Source organism: Lepus europaeus, chromosome 22 (genome assembly GCF_033115175.1).
Source record: "Lepus europaeus isolate LE1 chromosome 22, mLepTim1.pri, whole genome shotgun sequence".
NCBI lineage: Eukaryota > Metazoa > Chordata > Mammalia > Lagomorpha > Leporidae > Lepus > Lepus europaeus.
The window spans coordinates 41,319,971-41,347,746 of NC_084848.1; the positions used below are offsets into that span (position 1 = coordinate 41,319,971).

Here is a 27,776-nt window from a genome sequence, read left to right on the forward strand (position 1 = left end):
GGGCCGGGGGCGGGCGCGGGCCCCCGGGCTGACGTCTGGCGGCCGCCCGCCCTCGGGGGGTCGGGAGGCGCCCGGGCCCGGGTGCGAGCCGGCGGCGGAGGTCCCGGGCCCGGCGAGCGGGGCGCGCTGCGCGCTGGTGCCAGCCGCCTCGCGGCCCGCGCGGAACTTGTGGCGGCGCACGGCGGCCGCGGGTGCCCTGGCCGCCGGCGGCGGAGTGGGCGGGCGGGAGGGAGGGGAAGGCTTGGCGGACGCCGCGGCGAGCTGGTGGGCAGACCCGGAGTCGCCGCGTAAGCGGGGCCGGCTCAGTGCGGTGCGGCGGGCGCGGCTGTGCGGCAGCGGAAGTCCTTTGTTGCAGCGCAGCCCCTGGCAGAGCCGGAGTCTCCGCGCAGCCCAGCCCGAGCGCCGCGCGTCGCCGCCCCTGCAGCCCGCGGCCCCGCGGCCTCCGCCCGCCTTGCCCCGCGGCCGATCCGCCTCAAACTCCCTGAGACCTCCGCAGCCCGGGGTCCCGCCGCGGCCGGTGAGTATCTGCCAGCGGTGGGGCCATTTGCGCAACTTTGGCCCGGGCCGCGCGGGGCCTGAGCCGGAGTGCGGGGCCGGCCGGTGCGGGGAGCCGGGCGCGCTGCGGGGAGCCCGGGGCGGCGGGCGGCGGCGGGGGCTGCGGGGCGCGCGGCCTCGGGGTCGGAGGGCGAAGCCCCCCGGTGCAGACGTGGTTCCCAAATTAGTTACCTTCTCTCCCCTGCGCCTGTGCTTTTCGGAGGGGGGAGGGGAGGGAGGTGTAGACGGGAGGCGGGAGGGCGCGGGTGATTGACGTGCCCGGAGCCCGCTTCTCCGCGCCCAGCTGCGGCTCCCGGGCGGTGGGAGGGGAGCGTCCCGGAGGCCGCGGCCCGACTCGGGCGCGCTCGAGGGCGGCGGCGCGGCGCGGCTCCTTGCTGCGCGCTGTTCCCACCCCCCGCGCGCCGGCAACACACGCTGCTCGTTCCGTAGAAAGTGGGTAGGTCTGGGGTCGTGTGCCCGGAGCGCTCCCGCGGTGGGCGCTCGCCGCAGAGTTGCGCGCGGGCGGGCAGCCTGCGGGGCGCAGTCGGTGATGGCGCGGCGCGTGCGGGCCGGGGTCGCCGGGGGGCTTCCCGCGTGGCAGCCCCGCACTGCAGCGGGTCCCCCCGGGGCGCTCACGCCCGAGGAGCGGTCCGAGCGAGGCTCTCCGAGGTAACTTGGACTCCGGCAGCGTCAGGGCGCTTTGAAGCGGGTTGGGTGAGGGATGGCGGTGCTGGGGACGAACTTCAAACGCGATCGCGGTCGTCTTTGAAACGGGAGAACTTGAGTCTATGAAACTTTTTTTTTTTTAAGGTTCATTTTATTGATTTGAAAGGCGGAGAGGGAGGGAGAAGCGGAGAAAAGCATCTTCCGTTGAGTCTCTAAAGTTGTGTCATTGCGAATGGGTCTGATCGGGCGAGAATGAGAATTGAGGCAGGAAAAGGTGAGGCTGGCCGTCACGTGCTCAGAGCTTCAAGCTTGTCCTTTGAGGCCCTTGGCCGGGTCTTGACAGCGTGAATGCCTTTGGGAGCTGGCGGGAGGCTTCGTCCAGAGAGACGCGTGGCCGGGCAGCGCAGCCTGCAGCGGGGGCTGGGGGCCGCAGCCGGCTTTCCCCTGAGACCACGTTGTCATTGCTGTCGGAGAACAGAACAGGGTGGCCTGCGCTGTCAAGGGAGACTGGGAGCGAAGCGGGCGTGAGCGCAGCACGGCCACTTACTCGTGACCTTGTGTTCTGATTGCACTTGAACGCTGTTCAGTTTCTGCAGGGTTTCCTGCGTCTCCCCTTCTGCCAGGCTCTGGAGAAGACGCGGTTCCCCCCGGCCTGTTTTTTTTTTCGAGTCTCTGTGCGCGTTCACAAAACCATTTCCCTTTCTGCTGTGCAGGGGTGGAGGAGCACCTGCGTGCAGGCCTGTGCTTCCCCAGCCGGCTAAGCCTGTGCCGTTAACCTGGCCCAGAGGGGAGGAAATCATTCGGGATATAAATGCAGGGAACTTTCCGTAGATTTTTAATTTTCAGCTACAATATGTTGTCTCTCCCAGCACCCCTACCAGGAGGTTTATTTGAGAAATGTTTGGTCACTTTGGTCTTTATAGAAGAAGTTTCCTCCTGGTACTTTTCATCTTGTGCTGGTAGTTCTTACAGTGAAATTGCTTTATTCTTGTATGCTTTGGGAAGCAATTAAAAGTTATGTCCTTTTTCTCAAAACGGAGATATCTTATAAACTTCAGGCACTCTGTAAAGATTCAGCCTGTACTGAAGTACATTGCATGTAAAAATTAAAGTCCTTTTGACTCCCACTCCCTCTGGGATAATCACTGCAAACAGTGAATTCCTTGTTGAACTCGAGAGAAGGCAGAGTTTGCTCATAGCCGTGTTGCTGTGTGTGCCTAAGCCCTGCCTAGGTCTGGTGTGTTGTGGTTCAGGGCTCGTGTTCTCTGTTCACTGAGGGCAAGAATTACCAGGGGAGGGGAGAGGGGGTGTCTTACATTGGGCTGATCTGAAATTCTGTGACGAAGTAACAGGCAGGAGAATTTAAATATAACAGGTGCTATTTTAGGTGCGCCCTGGTAGAGAACCCACGGTAGTCTGGCGGGCTAGTTAATGTTGAAGTCCAGCCTCCGATGGATGTACACCCGCTAGACTCGTTCAGAGCCAAACCCTGGCATGTGTAGAGAATTCTGTACTGCTGCAGTTCGGAAGGAAGACCTGGTTGTACTGGCCATGTAGGCCACTGCTGAGTTACCTGGTGCTGCTCTGTAACCAGAGATTGCACGCTGCACCTCGTGCACAGGACGTTAGAAGAAACAAGGGGGGTCAGTGGCTGTGCTGTTTCCAGATGTGGCAAGGCAAGGACTGATGTTGGGGAGGGGGCGAAGGGGACTTCCTGGATGCCACTCATCATTGGCATCTTGGCGTACATCTAAGAAGGTAGATTTCTGAGTATACTTTGATTTTGGCTTCTAAATGCGTAGTCATTTATTAACTCAAAAGACCTTAGCCAAAGTACAGAATCACTTACTCCTTCGTCTAGTGTATTCAAAAAGTGTGAACTGTGGAGACCTTGGTGATCCAAACCTAAGCCTCAAAATAGTCACAACCTTGATTGTCTGAGGGTATTGGGCGGGTAGTTTTTTAATGTTTTCAAATTAAAATTGTTTGGAAAATAAAACTTGAAAATTAAACAATTCAATTAGCAACCAGATTTCCTGTTAGTTGTCTATGTGAGTGAAGTGCTCCATCCCTACTTTAAAAAAAAAATTTCTTTTTTTAAAATTTATTTGAAAGGCAGAATTACAGAGAGGGGGAGACAGTTTCCATCTGCTAGTTCACTCCCCATATGGCCACAATGGCTGGAGCTGGGTGGATCCGAAGCCAGGACCCCAGAACTACTTATGTCACGTAGGTGGCAGGGGCCCAAACACTTGGGCCATCCACCGCTGCCTTCCCAGGCGCATTAGCAGGGAGCTGGATTGGAAGTGGAGCAGCGGGGTCCCTACAAGCACCCATATGGGATGCTGACGTCTCAGGCGGAAGCTTAGCCTGCCGCACCACCACTCCAGTCCCTAAAGCTTAGCCTGCCGCACCACAACACCAGTCCCTAAAGCTTAGCCTGCTGCACCACAACACCAGTCCCTAAATCGGTAGTCTTAAGGGGAGGCATGCTCTGGTGGCCAGTGAAAGCAAATGAAAGCAGAGATGGGGAAGTAGCCAGACATTGTGCCTGCGAGACAGGACGATAAGAGAATGACGCCAGCATTTAGATTCATGAAAAAAAAAGGTGGCCCTGGAAGGCTTAAAATAGTCCAAAGGGGGCACTTCAGTTAATAGTCATGCCCAGAAAGAGAACTGTCTGGTTTACAGCACTGAAACGTAGCGCTGTGACTCAAGAGCCAGAGGCTTGAGTTGTGGCTGCTTCTCACAAGATGAGCAGTTTGGGCTGAATTAACCAGTGAACCTGTTCCTTTATTCACAAAATGAGGGTAATACCCATCTCACAGTGGTTGTGAGTGGGTTGTATAATGTATGGGGAAATACTTAAATACTTTTTACATTTTCTTTTTTTTATTTGCTTGAAAGTTGGAGTTACACAGAGAGAGAAGGAGAGGCCGAGAGAGAGAGAGAGAGAGAGAAAGGTCTTCCATCCGCTGGTTCAGGCTCCAATTGGCTGCAACGGCCGGAGCTGCACCGATCCGAAGCCAGGAGCTTCTTCCGGGTCTCCCACATGGGTGCAGGGGTCCAAGGACTTAGGCCATCTTTTACTGCCTTCCCAAGCCATAGCAGAGAGCTGGATGGGAAGTGGAGCAGCTGGGACTTGAACCGGTGTCCATATGGGATGCCGGCACTGCAGGTGGCCACTTTACCCACTATGCCACAGCGCTGGCCCCTACTTTGTACATTTTCAACCACTACATAAAAGTTGCTAGGATTGAAATAAGCAAAAAATTAATAAGCAAAATAAAAGTTACTTCATTCAAAGATTCATCAAAAACCAACTATATGTCAGGCAACTATTAGGAGCCCTGGAGTTGGGCATAGTCAGTAAAACTACCTCCTGTCTGCTGGCATCCTGTATGGGCACCAGTTCGAGTCCCAGTTGCTGCTCCACTTCCAATCCAGTTCCCTAATGCTCCTGGAAAAGCAGTGGAAGATAGCCCAAGTCCTTGGGCCCCTATATCTGGGAGACCTCTAAGAAGCTCTGGCCATTGCAGCCTTTTGGGGAGTGAACCAGAGGATGGGAGATATCTCTTTGTAACTCTACATTTTAAATAAATAGATAGATAAATGGAAGCCCAGGGGTTGCCTTAATAAGACAAGCAGGGATGCCAAATACTTAATACCTTCGTAATACCTTGAGTGTGGTGATACGTACAGCTGCCCAGTTTGAAACATTATTTGTCCCTCTGTAGTTAGAGCCTATAGATTCTAAGCAAAGGGAATAATACCATGTGTGAAATCAGAAAGGCTTTTTTGTGTTAGGTGATTTGGGATTAAGGGGAATCTTATTTTTTTTTTTTTTTAAGATATTTAGTTATTTGAGAGGCGCAGAGAGATTGTCCATCCATTGGTTCACTACCCAAATGGCCACGACGGCTGGAGCAGAGCTGATCCAAAGCCAGGAGCCTGGAGCTTCTTCCAGGTCTCCCATGTGGGTGCAGGGGTCCAAGGACTTGGGCCATCTTCTGCTGCTTTTCCAGGCCATAGCAGAGAGCTGGATCGGAAGTGGAGCAGCCAGGACATGAACTGGCACCTTTATGGGATGCCGGCACCGCAGGCAGAGGCTTAGCCTACTATGCTACAGCACTGCCCTGAGGAGGAATCTTAAATCTTTTTTTTTTTTTTTTTTGACTGGCAGAGTTAGACAGTGAGAGAGAGAGAGAGACAGAGAGAAAGGTCTTCTTTCCATTGGTTCACTCCCCAAATGGCCGCTATGGCCAGCGCTGCGCCGATCTGAAGCCAGGAGCCAAGTGCTTCCTCCTGGTCTCCCATGCGGGTGCAGAGGCCCAAACACTTGGGCCATCCTCCACTGCCCTCCCGGGTCACAGCAGAGAGCTGGACTGGAAGAGGAGCAACCGGGACAGAACCGGTGCCCCAACCGGGACTAGAACCCAGGATGCCTGCGCCACAGGCAGAGGATTAGCCTAGTGAGCCATGGTGCCAGCCGAGGAATCTTAAATCTTAAATAGATGTAAAACTTAAAAATGAAGTTGTATTACGCTTCTTAGAATGAACACTTTTTATGATACTCCATTGGTTTCATTGTACTGAACTGTAATCCGAGGCGTGATGTTTTCAGGATTTCGGTTAGAAGTAAACAAAATAATTGAAGCCCCAGAGTTGGAAACAGCACAGTGTTTTAAAAACGTGTCGGAGCTCCGGGGAGAAGGGAATTGGGTAATCTCTCCTGTCGTCATGGAGCTGCCTCCTGTTATTCCTTCAGTAGCACTTACTGAATACTTAGCATGTTCCAGAAACCAAAAGCCAATATCCTGCCCTCAGGTGGCTCACATCCTGGTGGGGAGACTACCACACGGGTCACTGTAATAGCCAACATCTTTCTTTCCTTGGTGTGTGTGTGTGTTTTGAGATTTTATTGATTTATTTGAAAGGCAGAGTTAGAGAGGAGAGAGAGCTTCCATCCACTTGTTCACTCCCCAAATGACCACAGAGGCCAGGGTTCTGGGACAGGCCAAAGCCAGGAGCCGGGAACTCCATTTGGGTCTCCAACTCCACTTGGGTGGCAGGGGCTGAGATACTTGAGGCATCTTCTGCTGCTTTCCCAGGTGCATTAGCTAGGAGCTGGGTTGGAAGTGCAGCAGCCCAGACTGGAACTGTTGCTCAGATGTGGGCTGGTGGTGTCGCAGTCGGCAGCTTAACCTGCTGCACCACGACGCAGTTCTTAGCACCTGCTCAGTGACAGGACACTGCCGCGCAGTCGCTACAACCAGGAAGGATTTCCCATCCCGTCTGAGATGCAGGAATTGAAGAGGCCTACTCTAAGTCACACGTACCTAGTAAGTGGCAGGGCCAGGACTGGAACCGAGGGAGTCAGGTTAGCCTGTGCTTGAACCCTACTTCATGTTGCTGTTGTGGTACCTAAAATCAAGTGTGGTGAGGACAAAGTAATACCAAGACCTAAGAGGAAGGTGTTAAAGAAAGCTTTCAGGAGGAGGTGATAAACTAATTTCCTAAATGATACGTGGGAGGTTCAGGGAGAAGACCCAGTCAGCATGAGTAAGACTGGCGCTAAGAAATGCGTGAGGTGTCTGTGGGGTGGCAGGCAGTTTCATGCTGTTAGAACATGAGGTTAAAGCAGGAAGTAGCCCAGCACAGACTAGGTGGTGGGCAGGGAGGGCCTGGTGTGCCTCACCACGGAAGAGCTTACACTTGAGTCTGAAGGTACGCCAGGGGAACCACAGCAGAATGGCGTGGTCTGGTTTTGTTCTTCATGGATCGTCTGAGAGCAAGGATGGATTTGGGAGACCGGCAAGGAGCCCGTGGTAGCACCTCAGGTCCTCCGCACCTCCGTTATAATAGAGGACCAGCGAGGTGGAGATGGGGCAGAGACAGATTTGAGAATTACCCAGTGGGGAAACTGGCGAGACTTAGAAGTCCATTGTGAGGGAGAAGTTCAAGGTGACTCCCAAGCAGCCTGGGACTACTGTGCGGTGGCTGCTGAGACAGGATACAGGGGCAGGGTGAGGCGGGCCCCACACAAAGCCCGAGTCTGCAGAGTGAATACTCGAGGTAGGTAGAAGTTCTGCAGGAGGAACTCGGCTGTGGATGCCACGTGCAGAAAGGGACTTCCTGATGAAGCTGCCTGTGGCTTGCCGGAGCCTACTGTTTCAACTGTGCCCTCTGGTGGCGGGAAGATGCTACGCTGCCTCTTGAGGATAGACGGATGAAAAATTTTAAGACTGCCTGGATTAAAAAGTTTTTCTCCTTCACTCCTGAAGCCAGGGAGGAATATTCCAGATACCACTGTGTCCCTTCTTGCTTTCTGGGTGGACAAATTCAACCCTTAAACCCATAATGCAGCTCACCTCACCTATTCCTAAGTTACTTGATTGGCCATCTCAGCTGTCCAGTGCCTTGGCATGAAAGAAATGAAGAAAGCAGTTTGTGGATCAGCAAAGCTCAGGAGTTGGAATTATAACTCATGGAACCCTTCCCCAGGTCCTCATTGGAAACTAAGTTATGAACACTGAGTTTCACTGAAGCGGTGGGCAGTCAGGAGCTGAACACACCTTTTAGAAGTGACAGCTTGTTGGCCTGATGAGCAAGGGTACAGAAAACACCAACCAGCTAGAGTTTGCGAAAGCGTTAGCAGTTTGAGGGCATTTTGTCTAAGTGTAGGCAACCCTTGCAGATTTGAACAGCTCCTGTATTTCAGCAAAACATAATTGGTGCAGAGGAGAAAACAGGCAGGCAGTGCTCATATGTGGGGGCCGCAGTTAGAATGATGGGAAGAGCCCTTGACCAGGATTGAGACCAGGGTTTTATCCCTGCACACCGTGTGCCTCAGTGTGCCGCCTCCTCCATAAAGCAATGGGTTGAACTTGGTCATTTCGTGAACATTCTATCAACACTGTTGGCAATGATGGCATTAATCCTCTTAAAAATTATACTATGCACGGATTAAAAAGGCAAACACTTGTCATCTCTAATTTATACAAGAATCCCGTAAGGATTATGGTAATGCTAATTTCTGTGGATGAAAATCGTAGGCCTTTCTAGGTACAGACCTTTCCTTGTGACCAAAGAAGCGGTAGAGCTGGTATTCCGAGAGAGCAGAGACTGCTTCCTGGGCTGTTTTTTAAATTCTTTCATTTACCAAGCATGTGTTAAGTGCCAGCTCTGTGGGAAGAATGTGCTAGGCACAAGGAGCACAAAGGCCGTTCAGCCTTGAGGCTCAGTGGAGTAGGCGCTGCTGGACAGTGCTGCTACAAGGCATACTGCAGCATTGTTCGGCTGACATACAGCTGCATTATGGTTTGGGGAGACGCTGGGGTGTGGACATGACCCTGAGCCACCATTCATGGCGTTGTTCCTATGGGAATGTGTGCTGCAAGTTCCAAATAAAAACGCAGCTCTGGCACGTACCCCAGGTATCATTTCAGAATGTCTTATACCAGGTGCTGTATCTGGAGTCCAATAACAAGCCAGAATGCCTCTTTTTAAATAGTGAATAAAATTTGCTAGCCCTGAGCATGCCTGTCATTTAAGTGCCTTCAAGTAAAACTTTTGTCTTTAGGAACTTCTACAACTGATTAAGCCTGGGCCTTTTAAAGAGAAAATGGAATAATTTAATCCACTTAGAGGTTGGACTGTGTGCCCTGGAAATTAGTATACTAAGAAAGAATTTTGCCAGTGTGACATTTTCATAGGTGACAAAATCTTCAAGCCATGAATTTGGGCTCCAGGGTCATGCTGTTTGTGTTCTAATCTCTAGAATTCCTCCCTTTGGAGCCTTAGGAAGTGTATATGAGGGGTCTTCAGTAAGTTTGAAGAAAGTACATATTATTAAAAAACTATGCATAGATTTCAAAGTGTTTTTGCACTGAAGTTAACTTTTAATTGCATTTTCCCATGAACATAAAAGAGCTCCTATCTACTAGTTTACTGCCCAGAAGCACACAACATCCGGGGCCATGCCAGGTCTGGAGCCAGGAGCTGGGAACACAGACTAGGCTTCCCGTGGGACAGCAGGAACCCAGTTACCCGAGCCCTCGGCTGCCTCCCAGGGTTTGCATTGGCAGGAGGCTGGAGCTAGGAATCACACCCGGGCCCTGTGATGTGGGATGTGGGCATTTTAGACCAGGCAAAATGCCTGCCCCCTCCATGAACTTTGACGCACCCACCTAGAACACTGTAGACCTGTGTTTAGTCTGGAAAATGAATCTTATTATAGTACCTCCTTTGTGGGGTTTGTTAGAGATGTGTGTTATGTAGCACAAGCATACCTAGTGTATATGTCTCCCTGTATATCCACCTAGAATAGAACCTGGCGATAGTTAGGCTAAGCAAACATTAACTATTTGAATTGTTGTGTTATAGTTGTCATTTAACCTACCTTCATAAACCTCCATCTACAAAGAAATGAATCAACCTTTCCTTCCATTGCATTTCTAGCCAAGTGGCACGTATTCCTCTCCAGGTACACTTAGACAAATACCTTCCTCCTTGCTTTCTGTTTTTCTCTTATTCATTAAGACTTCACTCCTAAAATCACTGGTGTGACTTTAAAGTAGTGATTCTGCTATAATTCATGCTTTTCTTCTAAGCTCTTGCTGCACTTTATTCAATATAAAACTTAATTGTTTTCATTTCTTGGTTTCAAAAATTTTTTTGGAAGATTTGTTTATTTAAAAGGCAGAGTTTTGGGGCGGGGAGGAGATTGCTCGTCCATCCCATGGTTCACTCCCCAAATGGCCTCAACAGCTGGGTCTGGGCCAGGCCGAAGCCAGGAGACCGAAAGTCCATCCAGTGCTGATATGGGATGCCAGTGTTGCAGGTAGCAGCTTTACCCAATGCACCAGGATGCCAGCCCCAAGGTTTCAAATTTAATCCCTTACCTGCAGTTGGCTCTGTTGTCCACCATCCTTCTCCACCTTCTACCTCAAAGCTTTTTCTAGTATTAGGAACACTGTTAGCATCCAGTACCTTTCAGGCTTTTAAAAAAGACAGTCTGGGGCCAGCACTGGCACCTGTGATGCCAGCATCCCATATGGGTGCCAGTTTGAGTCCCGGCTGCTCCACTTCTGATCTAGCTCCCTGTTAATGTGCCTGGGAAAGCAGTGGAAGATGGCTCAAGTACTCGAGCCCCTGTACCGACGTGGGCAACCTGGAAGAAGCTCCTGGCTCCTGACTTCAAATTGGCACAGCTCTGGCTGTTTCAGCCATTTGGGGAGTGAACCAGAGGAAGGAAGACCTCTTTTTCTGTCACTCTGCCTTTCAGATAGATAGATAGATAAAATTTTTATAAGTCTATAATCCTCAAAATTTCGCTCATGTAAGACACAGAACTAGGAACAAAAAAAAATGAGTGTATATATCTAAATCTCCCCTGAGATCCAGAGGGAGTTCCTGGTAGTCCAGAGATTGGGGTGCTGAATTGGGAGTGTGATTCATTGATGAAGCAAATCTAGACACACTGTTTAGAGGAGGATCCTCTCCCTCACAGGAGGAGTCACTTCAAAATTCCTTCAAGTTGTTTCTTCACTTTAAATGCTTTATATTTATAGACCTTTAAGTTACCGTTTGACTGAGGCTGGAGCAAAAGAAAGTTCCAGCAAAGCTGTTATTTCCAATTTAAGAGGTTTAGCAATGGAGGAAGAGTATTTCTGAAACCTAACTACAGCAGGGAGACGTTTACTGGAATAGCTTCCAGTATCCCTTAGGGAACGTATGTATCGACTGAAACTAGCTGGACACTTAGAGGCAAAACCACATTAGATGCAGAGTTCAGAAGGGGATTGTCACTTGCGCGATGTCCCCTGGCCAGCAGCCCAGTCCTTGAGTGTGCTGTGCAGAAGGCCAGGGAAGTGCTTCAGAGGGGTCAGGAGTCCTTGTTTGGTGGGTACAGTACCCGCTTGACTACAGTTAACTGTGCCCTGGTACACTGCTTATCGGGCCTAGGTCTGCCTTCTGTGAAATAAGGATGTTGGCCTGGATCTCGCCAAGCTCTAAAAGTCTGACTCCAAATTACTCAATATGCCTAATGTGCTCAGTGACTGTTTCTGACCTGAGATGAGCCAGTAACCAAAATCTTAAAAATCCAACGTAAAACTTATTGGATCACCTAGTTCTTTATTCTTGCTGAGCACTGCACACTGGGTGTCCTAGCCTCAGGGAAACTGACTTCATCCAAAAGCCGCAAAGTCCCTTGAATCGCATGTGAAGGTTCTTCTCTCAGCCCCTGCCCTCGACTTCTACATGGAGAAGGTAGACGTCTTCTGCCAGTGATGTAGCGAAGAATACAAATGCTATTGCCGATTTCAGTCATAAAAACAGGAATGGGCTGGCGCTGTGGTGCTGCAGGTTAAAGCCATGGCCTGCAGCGCCAGCATCCCATATAGGCAGTGTTTCAAGTGCCTGCTGCTCCACTTCTGATCCAGCTCCCTGCTCATGCACCTGAGAAAGCAGTAGAGGATGGCCCAAGTCCTTGGGCCCTTGTACCCATGTGGGAAATCTGGAAGAAGCTTCTGGCTCCTGGCTTCAGCCTGGCCCACCCCAGCCAGCCCTGGTTGTTACAGCCATTTGGGGAGTGAACCAAAGCCTCAGGGAAACTGACCTCATCCAAAAGCCGAGAGAGGAAGATTCTCTCTCTCTCACTCCTCTCTCCAACTCTGCCTTTCAAATAAATAAATAAATCTTAGGACAACAAAAAAAGCAGGAACATCTGAAATAGAAGCAATTTTATTAAAATTTTCTATAAGCTTTAACAAAGTTCACTAAAGGTTTTTGGAAGCATTATTGAAAAGACAGAAAACTTCTTTTGGATTTGAATGAAATTATTAATGAAAGTGAATGCATTATAAAAATTTTTAAAGCAAAGATGATTTTTTAAAGATTTACTTATTTATTTGAGTGCTAGTAAAATGAATGTGGTGTTTGTGTAACGATGCTTAAGCTACAGGTGCACGTCAGCCTGGAAGCTGGAGGGCTGACACTGATAGACGCAGCACTGTTCAGCTCCCAACTCTGTGAGTGGAAGGTAGGAGGACAGACAGACAGACAGACACAGGAGAGCACTGCAGAAGGTGCCTGGGAAGATGGAATGGGGTGATAAATTTATTTTGGTGCAGAAATCCTCTGAAATCCATGCGGTTTTTTTCTTTTTTCTTTTTATTTGAAAGTCAAAGTTACAGAGAGAGAGGAGAGGCAGAGAGAGAGGTCTTCCATCTGCTGGTTCACTCCCCTATTGGCCGCAATGGCCAGAGCTGAGCCGATCCGCAGCCAGGAGCCAGGAGCTTCTTCCGGGTCTCCTATGCAGGTGCAGGGACCCAAGGACTTGGGCCATCTCCCACTGCTTTCCTAGGCCATAGCAGAAAGCTGGATCGGAAGTGAAGCAGCTGGGACTTGAACCGGCACCCATATAAGATGCCAGTACTGCAGGTGGTGACTTTACCTGCTATGCCACAGCACCAGACCCACAGTTTTTTCATAGTGCACATTTTCCATGAACTTTTGGAAGACCCCTCTTGTAGAGGCAATGGGATTCCTACCTAGGTTGATCTGACCCAGAACTCTTTTCCTCTGTGCTACATCTTAGTGTTTTGGTTACACTAAAACACAGACTGTATATATCTTCACTGATTTAATTGAGTAGTGACTATAGCTACAGTGCATGTGTCATTCTGGTCTGTGCCGTTGTAATAATTGTGGTTGCTGACCATCAAACTGCTTTTCACTTAGTTAAGACAGGGTTTAGGAACCTTTATTTATGTCATTATTTCAAAAATGGACTATTTAATACCTGAAAGTTTTTACAAGTTAACTGCTGGCCTTCTAGCGGACACTACTTGGAAGGAAACCTCAAGGTCATCCAGTGAACGCACTAAGCAGCGCCGACAGCCACGTTCGCGACTCCACACCAGGCACCGTATGTCGGACTCATTGCCTCCGTGAAGCCTCCTGTTTGTATCTGAGGCGTTATTATCCCACTTTGACGGTTCGGGACACTGAGGGTCAGCAAGGTTACACAAGGTGCCACACACACAAACAAAAAGTGGCAAAGCCAAGTTCGAACCACAGGTTGTGCGACCCAAGGCCTGTGCCCTTCTCACGCGCAGTCGCAGTTCCTTCCTGTCCAACATGCGTGATAGCCCTCTGAACACTGCTGAGCGGCTCCTGTGCCTAGAGAGCTTTTCCTAGAGATAATAGTTTTCACTCTGCCTTTTCTTTCTTATTCATTAAAGATCTTTAGTCCTACAGATATGACTGTAGACCTAGAAACCTCATCCCACTTGAAATGGGCTCAAGTCAACTTTTTTCTTTTTTTCCAACTTTGGAATAAGGCTATATTGGTGGAGGTATTTGGACTTGTTTCCATAGTTCCAATTGTAACATAACTTTGTGTCCTGTTATCTGTCTATCCTGAACATTTTTCCTCTCCTATAGTATTCACTCATAAATATATTTTTGAAGGGCCAGTGGATTTTAAAGTGACTTACAGGAAGTAGATTTACCTTAGTTTACTTAACAACTGCCTTACTATCAGGCGTTCAAATTAGAAATTACACAGGGCCGAGCAGCTCTGTGCACACGTGGCCGTATGTAGGTGCATGGTGAACAGGATTCCTTGCTGTTCTGGTACTGTCAGCTACAGAGGTTTGAAATATTGTGCCTACTTGAAACGCTGGGTCTGATGGTTGCAGTTTTTGAAAGGCAGCACTTTACAAGACTCGCATCCCTGCCTATGGAATTCGCTATCCCTAGATAGGGAACTGGGGAAGGAGGAGGCACCCTGTGCCTGTGAGTAATGGAGCAAAGGGGTATGTGATCCATATTTGACCTGAGAGGAACAGACAAAAAACTGTTAGAGGGGCTGGTGTTGTGGTGTAGCAGGTAAAGCCACTGCCTGCCATGCCGGAATCCTATATGGGTGCCCACTTCCAGTCCCGGCTGCTGCACTTCCAATCCAGCTGTCTGCTGTGGCCTGGGAAGGCAGTGGAAGATGGCCCAAGTCCTTGGGGCCCTGCACCTACGTGGGAGAATTGGAAGAAACTCCTGGCTCCTGGCTTTGTATCGGCCCAGCTCTGGCTGTTGCACCCAATTGGGGAGTGAACCAGCAGTGGAAGATACCTCTCTCTGTCTCTCTGTCTCTCTTGCCTCTGCCTCTAACTCTGCCTTTCAAATAAATTAATCTTTAAAAAAAAAAAACAGAAGTAAATCAACTTACTCTCTTAATTATTACTGCAGCAATTTGAAGAGTTTGGGGACTATAGAGTGAACATCTTGTATTTCTCTGAACAGCTTGTTAAATGTTCTTTTTAAGTTCAGTAAAATATGCACAGGAACTTGTTTTTTAGTAAAAAGATTCTGCCACTTTATGTATACAGATTAAACTGTGAGGTTGAAACTGGATCTTTCTTCAGCTTTGTAAGGTGATATATAAGACTTGTAGTGATTTTAGTATTTCTCTCTTTTATCTAAAGTCAGCCTCCTTATGTTAAAACTACTAAAGAGATCCACTGATGTTGTGCCATGAAGAAAGCTGGTTGTAAAATGTGTGGTGTGATAGCATTTAGGTTAAAAAACCTAACGAAGGCAAAACTATACCTGTGCCAGGCACAGAGGTCCCCAGGAAGCTGTGTGTGTTAGGTTTCCACCCTGCAGTGAAGGTAGCTTGACGGAGGGTTCCAGAGGGTTGAGTCCAGGATCGAGTAGCCTCTGCTGAGGGTGGCGCATGGCAGCAGGAGAGTGGGTGGGGAGGAGAGCAGGGAAGCTGGCTGTGCTGGACCCTGCTCGGCTTTTGTAACAAACCCTCCTGCAGAACTACCTGAGGGTATGCGGTGACCTAAGGACCACCCCGCCCCCCCAGGCCTACTCCCCAAATACCATGATTGGGTTGAGTTTTTACCCTTACGGCCATTAATTTATTGTGACTTTGGGGTTTAAACACGAGTTCGGGAACCAGATGTTTCTCAAACCATAGCATCCTGTATGTATGCATCTACGTAGATCTGAAGGTAAATAATCCATTGTGTTTGGAGGGGTTACTCTGGGAAAAGGCATGCAGCCCAGGAATGTTTTCATCCTACATACTTTGGTTAAATTCTTTGCAATGAGCATGGGTCACTTCTGTACACTTTTTTTTTGGACAGAGTTAGAGAGGGAAAGGTCTTCCTTCCATTGGTTCACCCCCCAAGTGGCCGCTACGGCTGGTGCGCTGCGCAGATCTGAAGCCAGGAGCCAGGTGCTTCCTCCTGGTCTCCCATGCGGGTGCAGGGCCCAAGCACTCAAGCCATCCTCCACTGCCCTCCTGGGCCACAGCAGAGAGCTGGACTGGAAGAGGAGCAACCGGGACAGAATCTGGTGCCCCAGCCGGGACTAGAACCCGGGGTGCCGGCGCCGCAGGCGGAGGATTAGCCTAGTGAGCCGCAGCGCTGGCCTGTACACTTTTTTTTAACAATGAAGAAAATATAAGGAAAATGTATAGTCAAGTTTAGATACTTCCCAAATAAATCAACTGCTGTTTTACATCCTAAAGTATGTGCTGGACAATAAAAGACATAGTCTTACTCTATAGAATTACTGCTCTTCCCAATAATTAAAGAGAAAAATCATCAAACCTATTTGGTTCTATTTCCACATGTTCTATTAAGATTTTTTTTTAAATTTTTATTTTATTTTATTTATTTTTTTTGACAGGCAGAGTGGACAGTGAGAGACAGAGAGAAAGGTCTTCCTTTTGCCGTTGGTTCACCCTCCAATGGCCGCCGCGGTAGCGCGCTGCGACCGGAGCACCGCGCTGATCCGATGGCAGGAGCCAGGTGCTTCTCCTGGTCTCCCATGGGGTGCAGGGCCCAAAGACCTGGGCCATCCTCCACTGCACTCCCTGGCCACAGCAGAGAGCTGGCCTGGAAGAGGGGCAACCGGGACAGGATCGGTGTCCCGACCGGGACTAGAACCCGGTGTGCCGGCGCCGCAAGGCAGATGATTAGCCTAGTGAGCCGCGGCGCCGGCCCTATTAAGATTTTTAAAATAGTTTTTTTTCTGTTAGCAATTTCAGGCTATAAAAAATAGGATTTATACTTTTAAGGTTCAGTAGTTATCAGCACATGGCCAATCTTGTATCATCTATAGCCCTCACACCTCCATTTATTTGGAAGCATATCTCAGATACATCATTTCATCTATAATTGTACTTCAACATCTGTATCTAAAAGATAAAGACTCTTAACCTAAAGGCCAAACCCTTATTACACTTAGAAAATGAGCAATAGTTTGTTAATACCCATCTTCTAGCAAGTTTTTACTACTGTATGATCTAATTACTTTCCATTTAAGTTGCTATTTTATTTGTTTTCATTGCTTATATCCTTCTAGTACTTTTAAATTAATGTGGGGGTGGTTTTTTCCTGTCAAATTTAGTATATACATTTTCTCCCTCGGGGCAAAATGAAACCAAAATGTTGGTTTTTACTTTTGGTGCCTTTGCTCAATATGAGAATTCCGAATAAATGTCTGAGAATCTTCCGGTTTGAAGAATGCCCCAGGCACACGTCGCTGCCTTGTGCTGTTCACACCTTGGTGGCCACAGCAGTGTCCCTCGGCGCAGCAGCGTGAGAGGCACCGTCCGTGTTTCCGGCTGCTTCTCTGACTTGCACGTTGTTGTCTCGCCCAGGTCTGTGACTCCTAGAAGATGGCGAAGCCCAGCCACAGCAGCTACGTCCTGCAGCAGCTGAACAACCAGAGGGAGTGGGGCTTTCTCTGCGACTGCTGCATCGCCATCGACGACATCTACTTCCAGGCGCACAAGGCCGTGCTGGCCGCCTGCAGCTCCTACTTCAGGATGTTCTTCATGAACCATCAGCACAGCACCGCACAGCTGAACCTCAGCAACATGAAGATCAGCGCCGAGTGCTTCGACCTCATCTTGCAGTTCATGTATCTGGGGAAGATTATGACCGCGCCCTCCAGTTTTGAGCAGTTCAAGGTGGCCATGAACTACCTGCAGCTGTACAACGTGCCCGACTGCCTGGAGGACATACAGGACGCGGACTGTTCCAGTTCCAAGTGCTCGTCTTCCGCCTCCAGCAAGCAGAGCAGCAAGATGATATTCGGGGTCAGAATGTACGAGGACACCGTGGCGCGGGGCGGCAGCGAGGCCAGCAGGTGGTGTGCGGAGCCCAGCTCCACGGTGAACACGCCGCACGGCAGGGAGCCGGACGAGGAGCCCTTGCCGCTGGGCAGCTTCCCCGAGCCCCTGTTCGACGTGTGCAAGAAGAGCTCCGTGTCCAAACTGTCCACGCCGAAGGAGCGCGTGTCGCGGCGCTTCGGCCGGAGCTTCACCTGCGACAGCTGCGGCTTCGGGTTCAGCTGCGAGAAGCTGCTGGACGAGCACGTGCTCACCTGCACCAACAGACACTCGTACCAGCACCCCAGGGCCTACCACAGGGTCGTGGACGTCCGCGACGCCAAGGACGCCGGCGTGAAGGCCGAGTTCGGCGAGACGGAGCCCTCCAAGAGCTGCTCGGCGCAGCCGGACAAGTGCCGGGCGGACGCGGGCCCGGCCGCCGGGGACGCGGCGCCCGCGGGCAGGAAGGCCGGCGCGGAGCCCGAGGCCGGGGCCGAGGAGCGCGGCCGCGTGGTGGTCAAGGTGGAGCCGGAGGACGCGCCGGCCGCCGAGCTCAAGGACTTCCGCATCGTCAAGGTGGCCGAGAAGGACTGCAACGAGTCCACGGACAACGACGAGCTGGAGGACGAGCCCGAGGAGCCCTTCTACAGGTACTACGTGGAGGAGGACGCCGGCGGCAAGCGCAGCGGCCGGAAGCCCCTGCGGCCCCGCATGGCGCGCGGCGCCGACGGCCGGGCCGGCCTGGACGCCCTGCGGCCGGCGCCCGAGGACCCCGAGAGCGCCGCCTGCGAGCTGTGCGGGCTGGCCATCACCGAGGAGGACCTGTCCTCGCACTACCTCGCCAAGCACATCGAGAACATCTGCGCGTGCGGCAAGTGCGGGCAGATCCTGGTCAAGGGGCGGCAGCTGCAGGAGCACGCGCAGCGCTGCGGCGAGCCCCAGGACCTGACGATGAACGGGCTCGGGAACCCCGAGGAGAAGATGGACCTGGAGGACCAGGCCGACGAGCAGTCCGAGATCAGAGACATGTTCGCCGACATGCTGGACGACTTCCGGGACGCGCACTGCGCGGTGAGCGGCCTGCAGAAGAAGCAGCTGTTCAAGCACTCGGCCTGCCCCTTCCGCTGCCCCAACTGCGGCCAGCGCTTCGAGACGGAGCACCTGGTGGTGGAGCACATGTCCGGCTGCCTGGACCAGGAGATGTTCAAGAGCGCCATCCTGGAGGAGAGCGAGAGGGACCACAGGCGCAAGCATTTCTGTAACCTGTGCGGGAAGGGCTTCTACCAGCGGTGCCACCTGCGAGAACACTACACGGTCCACACCAAGGAGAAACAGTTTGTGTGTCAGACTTGCGGGAAGCAGTTTTTAAGGGAGCGCCAGTTGCGACTGCACAATGATATGCACAAGGGCATGGCCAGGTATGTCTGTTCCATTTGTGATCAAGGCAACTTCAGAAAACATGACCATGTGCGCCACATGATTTCCCATTTGTCCGCGGGTGAGACGATATGCCAGGTGTGCTTCCAGATATTCCCGAGTAATGAGCAGCTGGAGCAGCACATGGATGTGCATCTGTACACATGTGGAATATGTGGCGCCAAGTTTAACTTGAGGAAAGATATGAGATCCCATTACAATGCCAAGCATTTGAAAAGAACCTAAGTGGTTTTCTGCTGTACTCATGTCTTAGCGGAGAGCAGGCAGAACACACCAAAGCAAAGGGTATGAGCTATTTAGAAATCAATTTAAGATGAATTGTTGGGAAAAATTTTCAAGGCCCTTTTACCTTTAAAATTTTTGTTTAGGACCTTAAGTATCTACATGTTAGGTGTTAAATGTTTATCATTTTCATTGTTTCTTACTAGATTCTTTGTTTTTTAGTTTTTCTTAGCTATGATTACAGTTACTTTTAAATGTAGATTACTGGTTGGTACCCCTTTGGTGACTATTAAACTTTAGTTGTTTTTTTTTTTTTTTTTTTAAATCCATAAGGTCATTACTTCACTATTTTTATTTTATTTTTTAAGGTTATCCTGTGAAATTTTAAACCCAACACCATTGGCCCTCCCTATTTTAAATTTTTTTTAAAAAATAATTTAAAGAAATTAGTTTTTTGAAACTATCCTAATTGCCTTTAGTTTTCTTTTGTTGTTTTGGTTTTGGTCAAACAATGAGTTGGCTACTTTTTATTTTCCCTCATTATCCGTGAAATTCATATTCTTAAATTGACAAGCTCATTGGGCAAGTTAGATGCACTGAATCTAACCTTTAAGGTTGACATGGGCTCAAACTTGGCCTAAAAAGATGAATGGACCTGAGGAAGTTCCTATAAATGAATATTTCCTATAATTGATAAAATATTATCATTTAATAATCAGATTTAAAACTTATATTAAGTGTAAATCCCAATGACTTTCCCCCTCTTGAGAGATTAGTGGGGATAAGCCATTTTGTTTTGTGATGTTAAATTTAACTGATAGTTAATTAAAAAGACATATCTTGTATTCACTAAAAATATTTTAATTTAAAATATTCTGATTTCTAAAGTGTGTTAGTTTATCAATTATTTTTGTTTATAAATAGACTTTAATAGCTCTCTAGGAATACGACATCTAAAGAAAAATGATTTTTCACCTTTAAAATTACATACTTTTGGAACTTTGAGATTTGAGAAAGCCACCATGTATATTAATAAATCTAATAAAATAAAGAAATTATAAATCTGGTTGTTCTATAAAAGTAGAGTGCACAAAAATGTCTTGTGTTTTATACTATCCAACATTTGGGGAAAATGTGTTACAGCAAATTGCAGTTTATCACCATGTTTTGTTTTTTTTTTTTTTTTTTTTCCTGGAAAGGATTACAAAATTTGAGGACCATAATATAATCACAGAGCATATAAATGGAAACAGGTTATTATTTTTCAGCTAAAGTACTATTGTTGTTGCCGACATAGGGCCTATATCAGGTACATGTGGATTAAAACACTGGCATAGCTGACCCACCAATAAACACGTCTGTTGACTAGAATGCCTTCTGATGGGAATGACTTGCAATGTAACGATACCCTTCTCGTAATGAAAGGGATTTTAATTAACTTGTGTATTTTAAAATATAAGTCTGTGATTATTAACAGTAATCTAATAGCATTGTCCTTTTTGTTCACATCAGATTTTTAAGATACACAAATCATTTTCGTATACAATTTACATAAAAGAAGAAGTTGCCAAGAGAATTGCAAGACACTGGCTCATACTGATTTAACGGAAAATATTAGAACGCAGAGCTCAGAGGTTTGAGGGTCTACAATGTTGAAGTGTTAAGGATAGGAAAAGCATGGGAGCCAGTGCAGGATTAAAACAAAATGATGGTAGGTAGAGAAGGGGGAGATACACAAAAAGATACACAAGCAGCAGCCAGGGGTTTTGTTTTTAAAGCCATGTAGGTGCCTGCAGGAAAAGGAGTTTGCCTTAGTCTTGGATACAGTAGTTTATCAAGTAATTGAGTCTGAATTGCAACTTGATACGTGGTGTACATGTATACGTGACTGCTAGAGACCATCCTGAGAGCAGTAAAAATAGGTGAGATAAACCAGTTTTCCAAACTCTATATTATCTTTGTGGATATAATTTTGGGAGGGAAATCACTTTTTTCCATGACCTTGATCAAAGTTTGGTGCAGTGGTTTTCCTACCATTGCGGAACAGGGCTTGAAAGAAGGGATCATCTACACAGTTAAGGGGGCATTTAACTTGGTTATCTGACACGTGCTAGCAGCCAGCAGTTAGCGAGAAAACATGTCAACATTAAACGTAACCTCTACTCTCATGTGACTGGAATGTTTGCATTTTCAAAAAGCCACACCTCATCATGCTTTCTCCCAGTTCCCTATCATACAAGATAGTCCTTTTTGTTCTGGAACTGGCTATGGGGCAGCACAGGCTTCTCCGTATCGCCTGTATCAGTTTTCCTTTAAGTCGCTGGAAGGATACTGGCCTTGTGAACTAGGGGGAATGAAAAACATGCCACACGTCTCCTGCCCAGTTGCTTGCACCTCTCCTGGAGTGCAGCCGCAGAGCAGTGTGTCCCGCCCCTGTTGCTTCTTGCCCTCTGGGACGTGATGGCAATGAATCCAGGCTGCTTTTCCTGCCTTTGGAACTTAACGTGTGTAGGCTCCAAAACTAAAAATGAAAAACTAGGTAGATGGACGGGAATCTTGTCCCTCTCTGCCTCACACATAGACCCTGGCGCTTCGAGGCTCCTTGGTTCTGACTGGCGAGAGATCCTGGGTGTGTAGTGAGCTTGCCGCCAGTGATGCTGTAGCTTGGAGGTTCTGGAATTCTGAAGTCGGTTGGTCTGAGAATTGCAGAGATTAATAAAGCACAACCAAGGCAGCAGTGGGTTAGGTCTCAAATTGCTCTTTTTTTTTTTTTTTTTTTTGGACAGGCAGAGTGGATAGTGAGAGAGACAGAGAGAAAGAGAGAAAGGTCTTCCTTTTTGCTGTTGGTTCACCCTCCAATGGCCGCTGCGGCCAGAGCATTGTGCTGATCCGAAGCCAGGAGCCAGGTGCTTCTCCTGGTCTCCCATGCGGGTGCAGGGCCCAAGCACTTGGGCCATCCTCCACTGCACTCTGGGGCCACAGCAGAGAGCTGGCCTGGAAGAGGGGCAACCGGGATAGAATCCGGCGCCCCAGCCGGAACTAGAACCTGGTGTGCCGGCGTTGCAAGGCGGAGGATTAGCCTGTTAAGCCACAGCGCCAGCCTCAGATTGCTCTTAATTTCTCCCATATTTTCACAGTAAAAATAGCGAAATGACCCACATGGGTAACATCGAACGTGGCAAATGTTTCATGTGTAGAGTAATTAACAGTTTGAGTGCAGGTGAAAATTAAATCAGGATTCCAGAGGGGCTAGTTATAAAAATAAAAGAATTAAGGACAGAGTTTGCCAGGGCAGTCAGAACAATAATTAAAAGTAGTAGACATGAAAAATCATGTTTTACTGTAGTTAAAAGTATGAACAGAATATAAATTAAAAATTAAACATTTGAAAATTACAGCTGAAGTGAGTTAGGGGTTCAAATAATTTGACTAGATTAAAATAATTCAAGTATAATTACAGAATTGCTAATGTGGCAGTTGTTGCAAACAGGCCAAGGATATGTCTAAACACTCAGCATACTAACTGTCGCATTCTAAAAAGTGGGAAGAGAGAATGGTGGGTGATTGTTCATTCTCCTATATCACTGGTTAAAGAACTTCTGTATTTAATAGATCTCTGGAAAATCTCCCAAAGAACTAGTATAGCAGTTGTTAATACTTAAACATAAAAGTCGTCATTGTTAACAAAGAGCTAAATCAAAACCAAAAGAAAAAAAAAAACTTGAATATGTATGTGTATACTCAGTTGAGAATAAAGAAATCTTGATATGCCTAAACTTAGCTGAGTTTTTATGAGTTAAAATTTTTTTTTACCATTGAATTATTTTGATCAGTTTCTCAATTTGTTTCACTGCCCCCATCTCCTTTGTAACAAATGCTTCTCACCGAGTAAGCCCTAGGGCCCAGCCTCAGGGACTTCTAGGCTTGCAGGGTACCACAAGACTCAAGGGGAACATAGACTTCTAGAATCCCGCCCATAAACCAAAGTGATAGGAAGAACGCAGTACACTGAAGCAAGTATATCTGATGTTAGGGACCTGTCATTGGCCCCACACTAGGGCTCGGCAGTCCCAGCATCCATCTGTTTAGCACTCTTGTGTTCTGCTGATACTTTACATGCGTACTTTTGATCAGTCCTCACAGCCTTTGAGGTAAGTATCATATTGACTTCCCAGGTAGGGGACAGAGGCGTAGATGATTTTTCCTAAAGCCACACAAAGTATATACGAGGGCTGGGATTTGAACTAGACCCCGCCTTCTACATTCCCGTTCTTAACTGTTAAGCTACACACTCCACCTACCAAGAAGTACAAAGGGCCTTTTCAGCCTCGGAACACGTGTGGTAAAGCTAGCAGGTTGTGCTCCTTGCTCGCCTGTTGTGCCTGGTCAGGTGGCTGATGGTAGTGGGTACCTAATGCACATGCTGAGTGACGCCAAAGTACATGAGTGGAAGACAAAACTTATTTGAATGGATCATTCAGAATGATGTTTCATAAATAAATATTAATGCTGATAAATGTTTTGATTTTCCTTCATTTAAAACAGTTAGTGGTATTGTCATCCTTCTCCCCCTCCACCCGCAGATGAGTCAAAAATAATTTGAATTCAACTTCCACATTTCTATGTCTGTGACTTTTCCCCTCTCTGTTTTCCCCATTCCTGTCTTTTGTGTTTTAAATAATCCCACCAATCTTTATTTCTTTTTTTTTTTTTTTTTTTTTTTTGGTTGTGAGACGAGGGATTCAAGTCATTTCAAAATAAATATTCCCAAGAAAAAGCAAGATGACAGGACAACCATTTGCTTCCTTTTGCCTTAACCAGAGGTGGGGAAAGCCCCACCCAAAGGCCATATGAGGCCTGCAAAATCATTTGGCCTGGACTTGCCAAGGCAACCACAGGCAGTGCTTGAAATTCAAAAAATCTGTTACAGTTGGTAATTTTGTATGTCCCACAAATGATCTTATAAATATGCAAATTGCCCTTGGCAGAAAAAAGGTGCCCCACCCCTGGGTTACTGAAGATAGGGATAAGAAATTCATCATTTCTTTGGCCAGTAAGCAAAACAACCAACTCTGAACAAATCATACTGTGACTGATTTGATTATTGAGCAATCTGAATTTGCTTCAAAATAAAAATTGGCTACTCCATTTACAATTCAGTTTATGAAAATGTGGATTTTCAGGGTAAACTTATGAAGACAGACACACTGATAAAAGAAATGAGAAATAAGCTCAGGAAATGATGGGGTGGTTATATAACCACCCTCACCCTAACCTAGCGACAGACTCACAAAGTTATTCAGTGTTTTAAGTGAAACAACTTTTCCCAACTCACTGTGATTTTAATTTTATGCATCTGTTACCTCATTTCTCAACAACAGGTTCAATGCTACTATGCTTAACCAACTACTTTAATCTGGTTACCATCAAATGTTATTTGCAAGGGAGAATAGAATGTGGTAAGGGAGATTGCATAGACGATGGCTATTTGTTCTTTTAACTGGCCCACTTTCATTGCTTTCTGTCAGACTCAAGAAAATATGGCTTCACTAAAACCAGAGGAAACTTAGCTACTTAACGTATTTGTATGCCAGCAAGAGGTAAAAAAGCATCAATTTTATTCAGGAGAATCAAATCATCTAGGTCAATCATTAGTAACAGAATTGTTCATTTCTGTCAAAATCCACCACCAGTCATTTATGGGGCAGGAAACTAATTTCTCATTAACTTCTTATGCTGGCAATAAAAAGATGCTATTAAGATTGCAATTCAGTTTGTGGCTGCAAATTGGATGTATCGATGTACTAATCACCATGGTGCTAAGTTAGAAATCATAAAGTCTAGGGCCACAGGATGACTAATTTACAAGAGATTTTAAGTGAGAAAATATGCATAATTCTCTGAATTTAACTACATGAGATAGGAATAGAATTAGGTATACATCCTATAAGCTCCTACTTAAGCTTTCTTTTAAAAATTACTATTTTGTTTGTTTTATTTAAACCAATTGCTTATGTCAACCAGAATCAACAAAGCTCATTTTTTTTTTATGTCAGAAATGTAATTTTAAGCACCCAGATAATTCAAGCCATCTTTTCTTTCAAATGTTTACATTCCCTGATGTGGAAAAAATTTAAGAGACTTTTTCTTTCTTAAATTTGGGATCCATTAGGGCAAAACACGGCTGCAGAAAATAGAATTCTACCCTTCAGCTTTGGAATTTGAAGGAAAACACCTTGCTTTCTCTGTGTGTGCCCTTCATTTTCATCTGCAGAGTATACAACATGCAAGGTTTGAAGAAAGCAGTGTTAGTGTGATGGCTGAAGGCGTTCTGTAAAAAGAACCTGAACTCTGAAATTTGTTAGATCTGTGTTTCAGTCAGGGATTTGCCATCAACAAGTTAAAGGACATTGTAAAATTATTTGAAGGGAAATGTATGTCAACTGCTTCCTCCTCCTATCCTCTACCTATCTGACCTGTCTGTTTTTATGTTACGTATTTATGTGCCCTACCTCATGTAGCTCAGAACATGCAAAAACCAAAGTGAAAGGTGCCCCCCAGAGCTGAAGAATTACCTTAGTAATAAGAACACCTTGTATTTGAAAGGTACAATGAGTTACATTAGAGAAGTAAATACATTTAAATTCTAGAGCTTAACCTTTTTGTTCCCAATCTGGTTAATAGTATGCTGGCCTGGTGCCAAAAGCCAAGAAATTCTGAGCTAAAAATGTTTTATCTTGTAGAGCAGTCAACTTGTAATATTATTTTTCTTGAGTTTTGTCTTTTTCTGTGTGGCAGTGGTGAAATAGGGCCTTCTAAACCTCTGGAGAAGTGAGAGATCTGAATTTGGAGAGGCCATGGGGAAGAATCACTCTTCAACAGATAATCTTTAAGTGCAGACCCAGGAATATCAGATCTGAAGTGGCACCATCTTTGTGTCTTCCTGACAAACTCCATCAACCCCAAAAGTTCCAGTTGCAAAGATCCAAGAAAACTCAGTAAAGATCACTTGGGAATCACTTTGTTGTAACAAAATCGATTCATGGTGACTCTCCTAATACTTGCGGAAAATCTGCTGAAGAAAATTCACTAAAATTCATATGACATCAGTGGTTAAAGCTATGTTAAGAAGAAACTTTATATGCTAATTATCGTCAAGCGTCCCCTCTAAAATAAAAGGGCTTGCTAGGCTACTGTAAATATAAAGAGAGAATCATATATCTGTATAAACATATATAATTCTAAACTTAACCAGAATTATGGCTTATATATTATGGAATGTAGTTAGGCAGTTTTAAAAGTTATATCCAAAGATCTCCAGTTTAGAGATATAAGTAAAATACAATGAGTACACAGAAAAAAATTTTAAGACCAATGTTTTAACAAGATAATCTGGTTATTACTCATTGTAATATAACGCCCTTCTCCCTCACTTGATGTATCAGTGACATACTTGATCATTAGTATTAATGAAGCTCCATTGTAAGTGTGTTAACTTGAAAGAAGACCAGAAGTAGTATTACTTCAGCAGTGCTAGATTTTCATAAATCAGGCACATTGTCTTAACAGTATAAAATGGCAGAATTCATTTCTGTTAAGCATTTATTCTCGGTATTAACATATAATGCCATGCTTCTCAGCTTTCAAATTTCAAAATAGAATTCAAATAAGTATTGAATGAAATGATGGTTAACATGTTTTCAAAACTTATGGAAAAAGTCTTTGGTGAGACTTAGTAACCTAAGTACAAAATGTTTTCCATATACATATGTGCACATACACACATTTATCAAGCATATGAATCGTGTAGCCATATTATTTCTTTATTGTGAATATATGTGTAGTTTTACCTTTGTTAACTATGTACTCAGTTCCTTATTATGATGTTTATTGTGCAATATTAAGATGTTACATATTTTCAAGAAATGCTTAGTATTTTTATGCCTATTTCTTCAAATGCTATAAGAAGTTAGACAAGATCTAACTTGAAGTATACTTAATAGTATATGCAGAAGTTGTCATTTAAAAATCCTAGCTATAAAGTAGTATGATAGCTTGAATATTCATTCTAATAATTAGACCAAAACTCAGAGGAAGATTCATTACAATGTGATTGTGTCTAGAGGAGGGGACAAAGGAGAAGAGAAGCCCTAGAGAGTTCAGATATATAAGAACTGAACTGCTTTAAAATAAATAAAGACGTCTAGAGAAGTAAGAGTCTAAAAAACACTACAGTTAATCTCTTTTGGGAACACGAGGAGAAGTAAAGAACTGCAGATTTCTGAAAATAAACAGTAAACAGAAGAGAATATTACTAATAATTAAAGGTGCCAGATCAATACAGGAATGACAACAACAGCTTTTGATTGGTGGAATTAGACTCACTTTTTAAAAAATGGCTTAAATTTGGACTGTACTAACTACAAATGTAATGAGTTATAAATGACATACATGCATTTTTATAATGTGATTATTTTCTGTACATTAGTAAAATGGAATTATTGAATTACATGAAGTACTTTTTGTTAACATTTTTAAATCCATTGCTTTTAACTAATAAAATTTCCTCCTTTATGTTCAGAAGTTAAGCTGTCTGTATATCACTTTTATTTACACTATTTTTTTTTCAACCTGGCTCTTTTAAAAAACAATCTAAAAAGCTATCAACCCTTCCCATCCTCTGATACCATAATAATAGAGTAGCTGAGATAATCAATTATGGTGTTCCTACACAGTGAAAGAAGAGAGCCAAGAGGATGTGCTAAAATTCTTGTTGCCAAATTTT

The 27,776-nt window shown here is 46.2% G+C and overlaps 1 protein-coding gene across 6 annotated transcripts; it reads left to right on the top strand.

Annotated features, from left to right (window-relative positions):
* The first annotated feature begins 419 nt into the window (after positions 1–419).
* On the top strand, positions 420–27,536 carry ZBTB1 (zinc finger and BTB domain containing 1). 6 transcript variants are annotated; one of them, XM_062181650.1, is made up of 3 exons: positions 420–517; positions 16,880–18,750; positions 25,790–27,536. In XM_062181650.1, exons 2-3 carry the CDS (start codon positions 16,898–16,900, stop codon positions 25,824–25,826), a joined length of 1,890 nt encoding a protein of 629 aa, XP_062037634.1. In that variant the 5' UTR covers positions 420–517; positions 16,880–16,897; the 3' UTR covers positions 25,827–27,536. The 6 variants fall into 6 exon arrangements, with proteins under 6 accessions (XP_062037634.1, XP_062037628.1, XP_062037632.1 ...); XM_062181644.1 differs by lacking the exon at positions 25,790–27,536 and having other exon boundaries at positions 16,880–22,771; XM_062181648.1 differs by lacking the exons at positions 420–517; positions 25,790–27,536 and adding an exon at positions 969–991 and having other exon boundaries at positions 16,880–22,771.
* Positions 27,537–27,776: the final 240 nt, after the last annotated feature.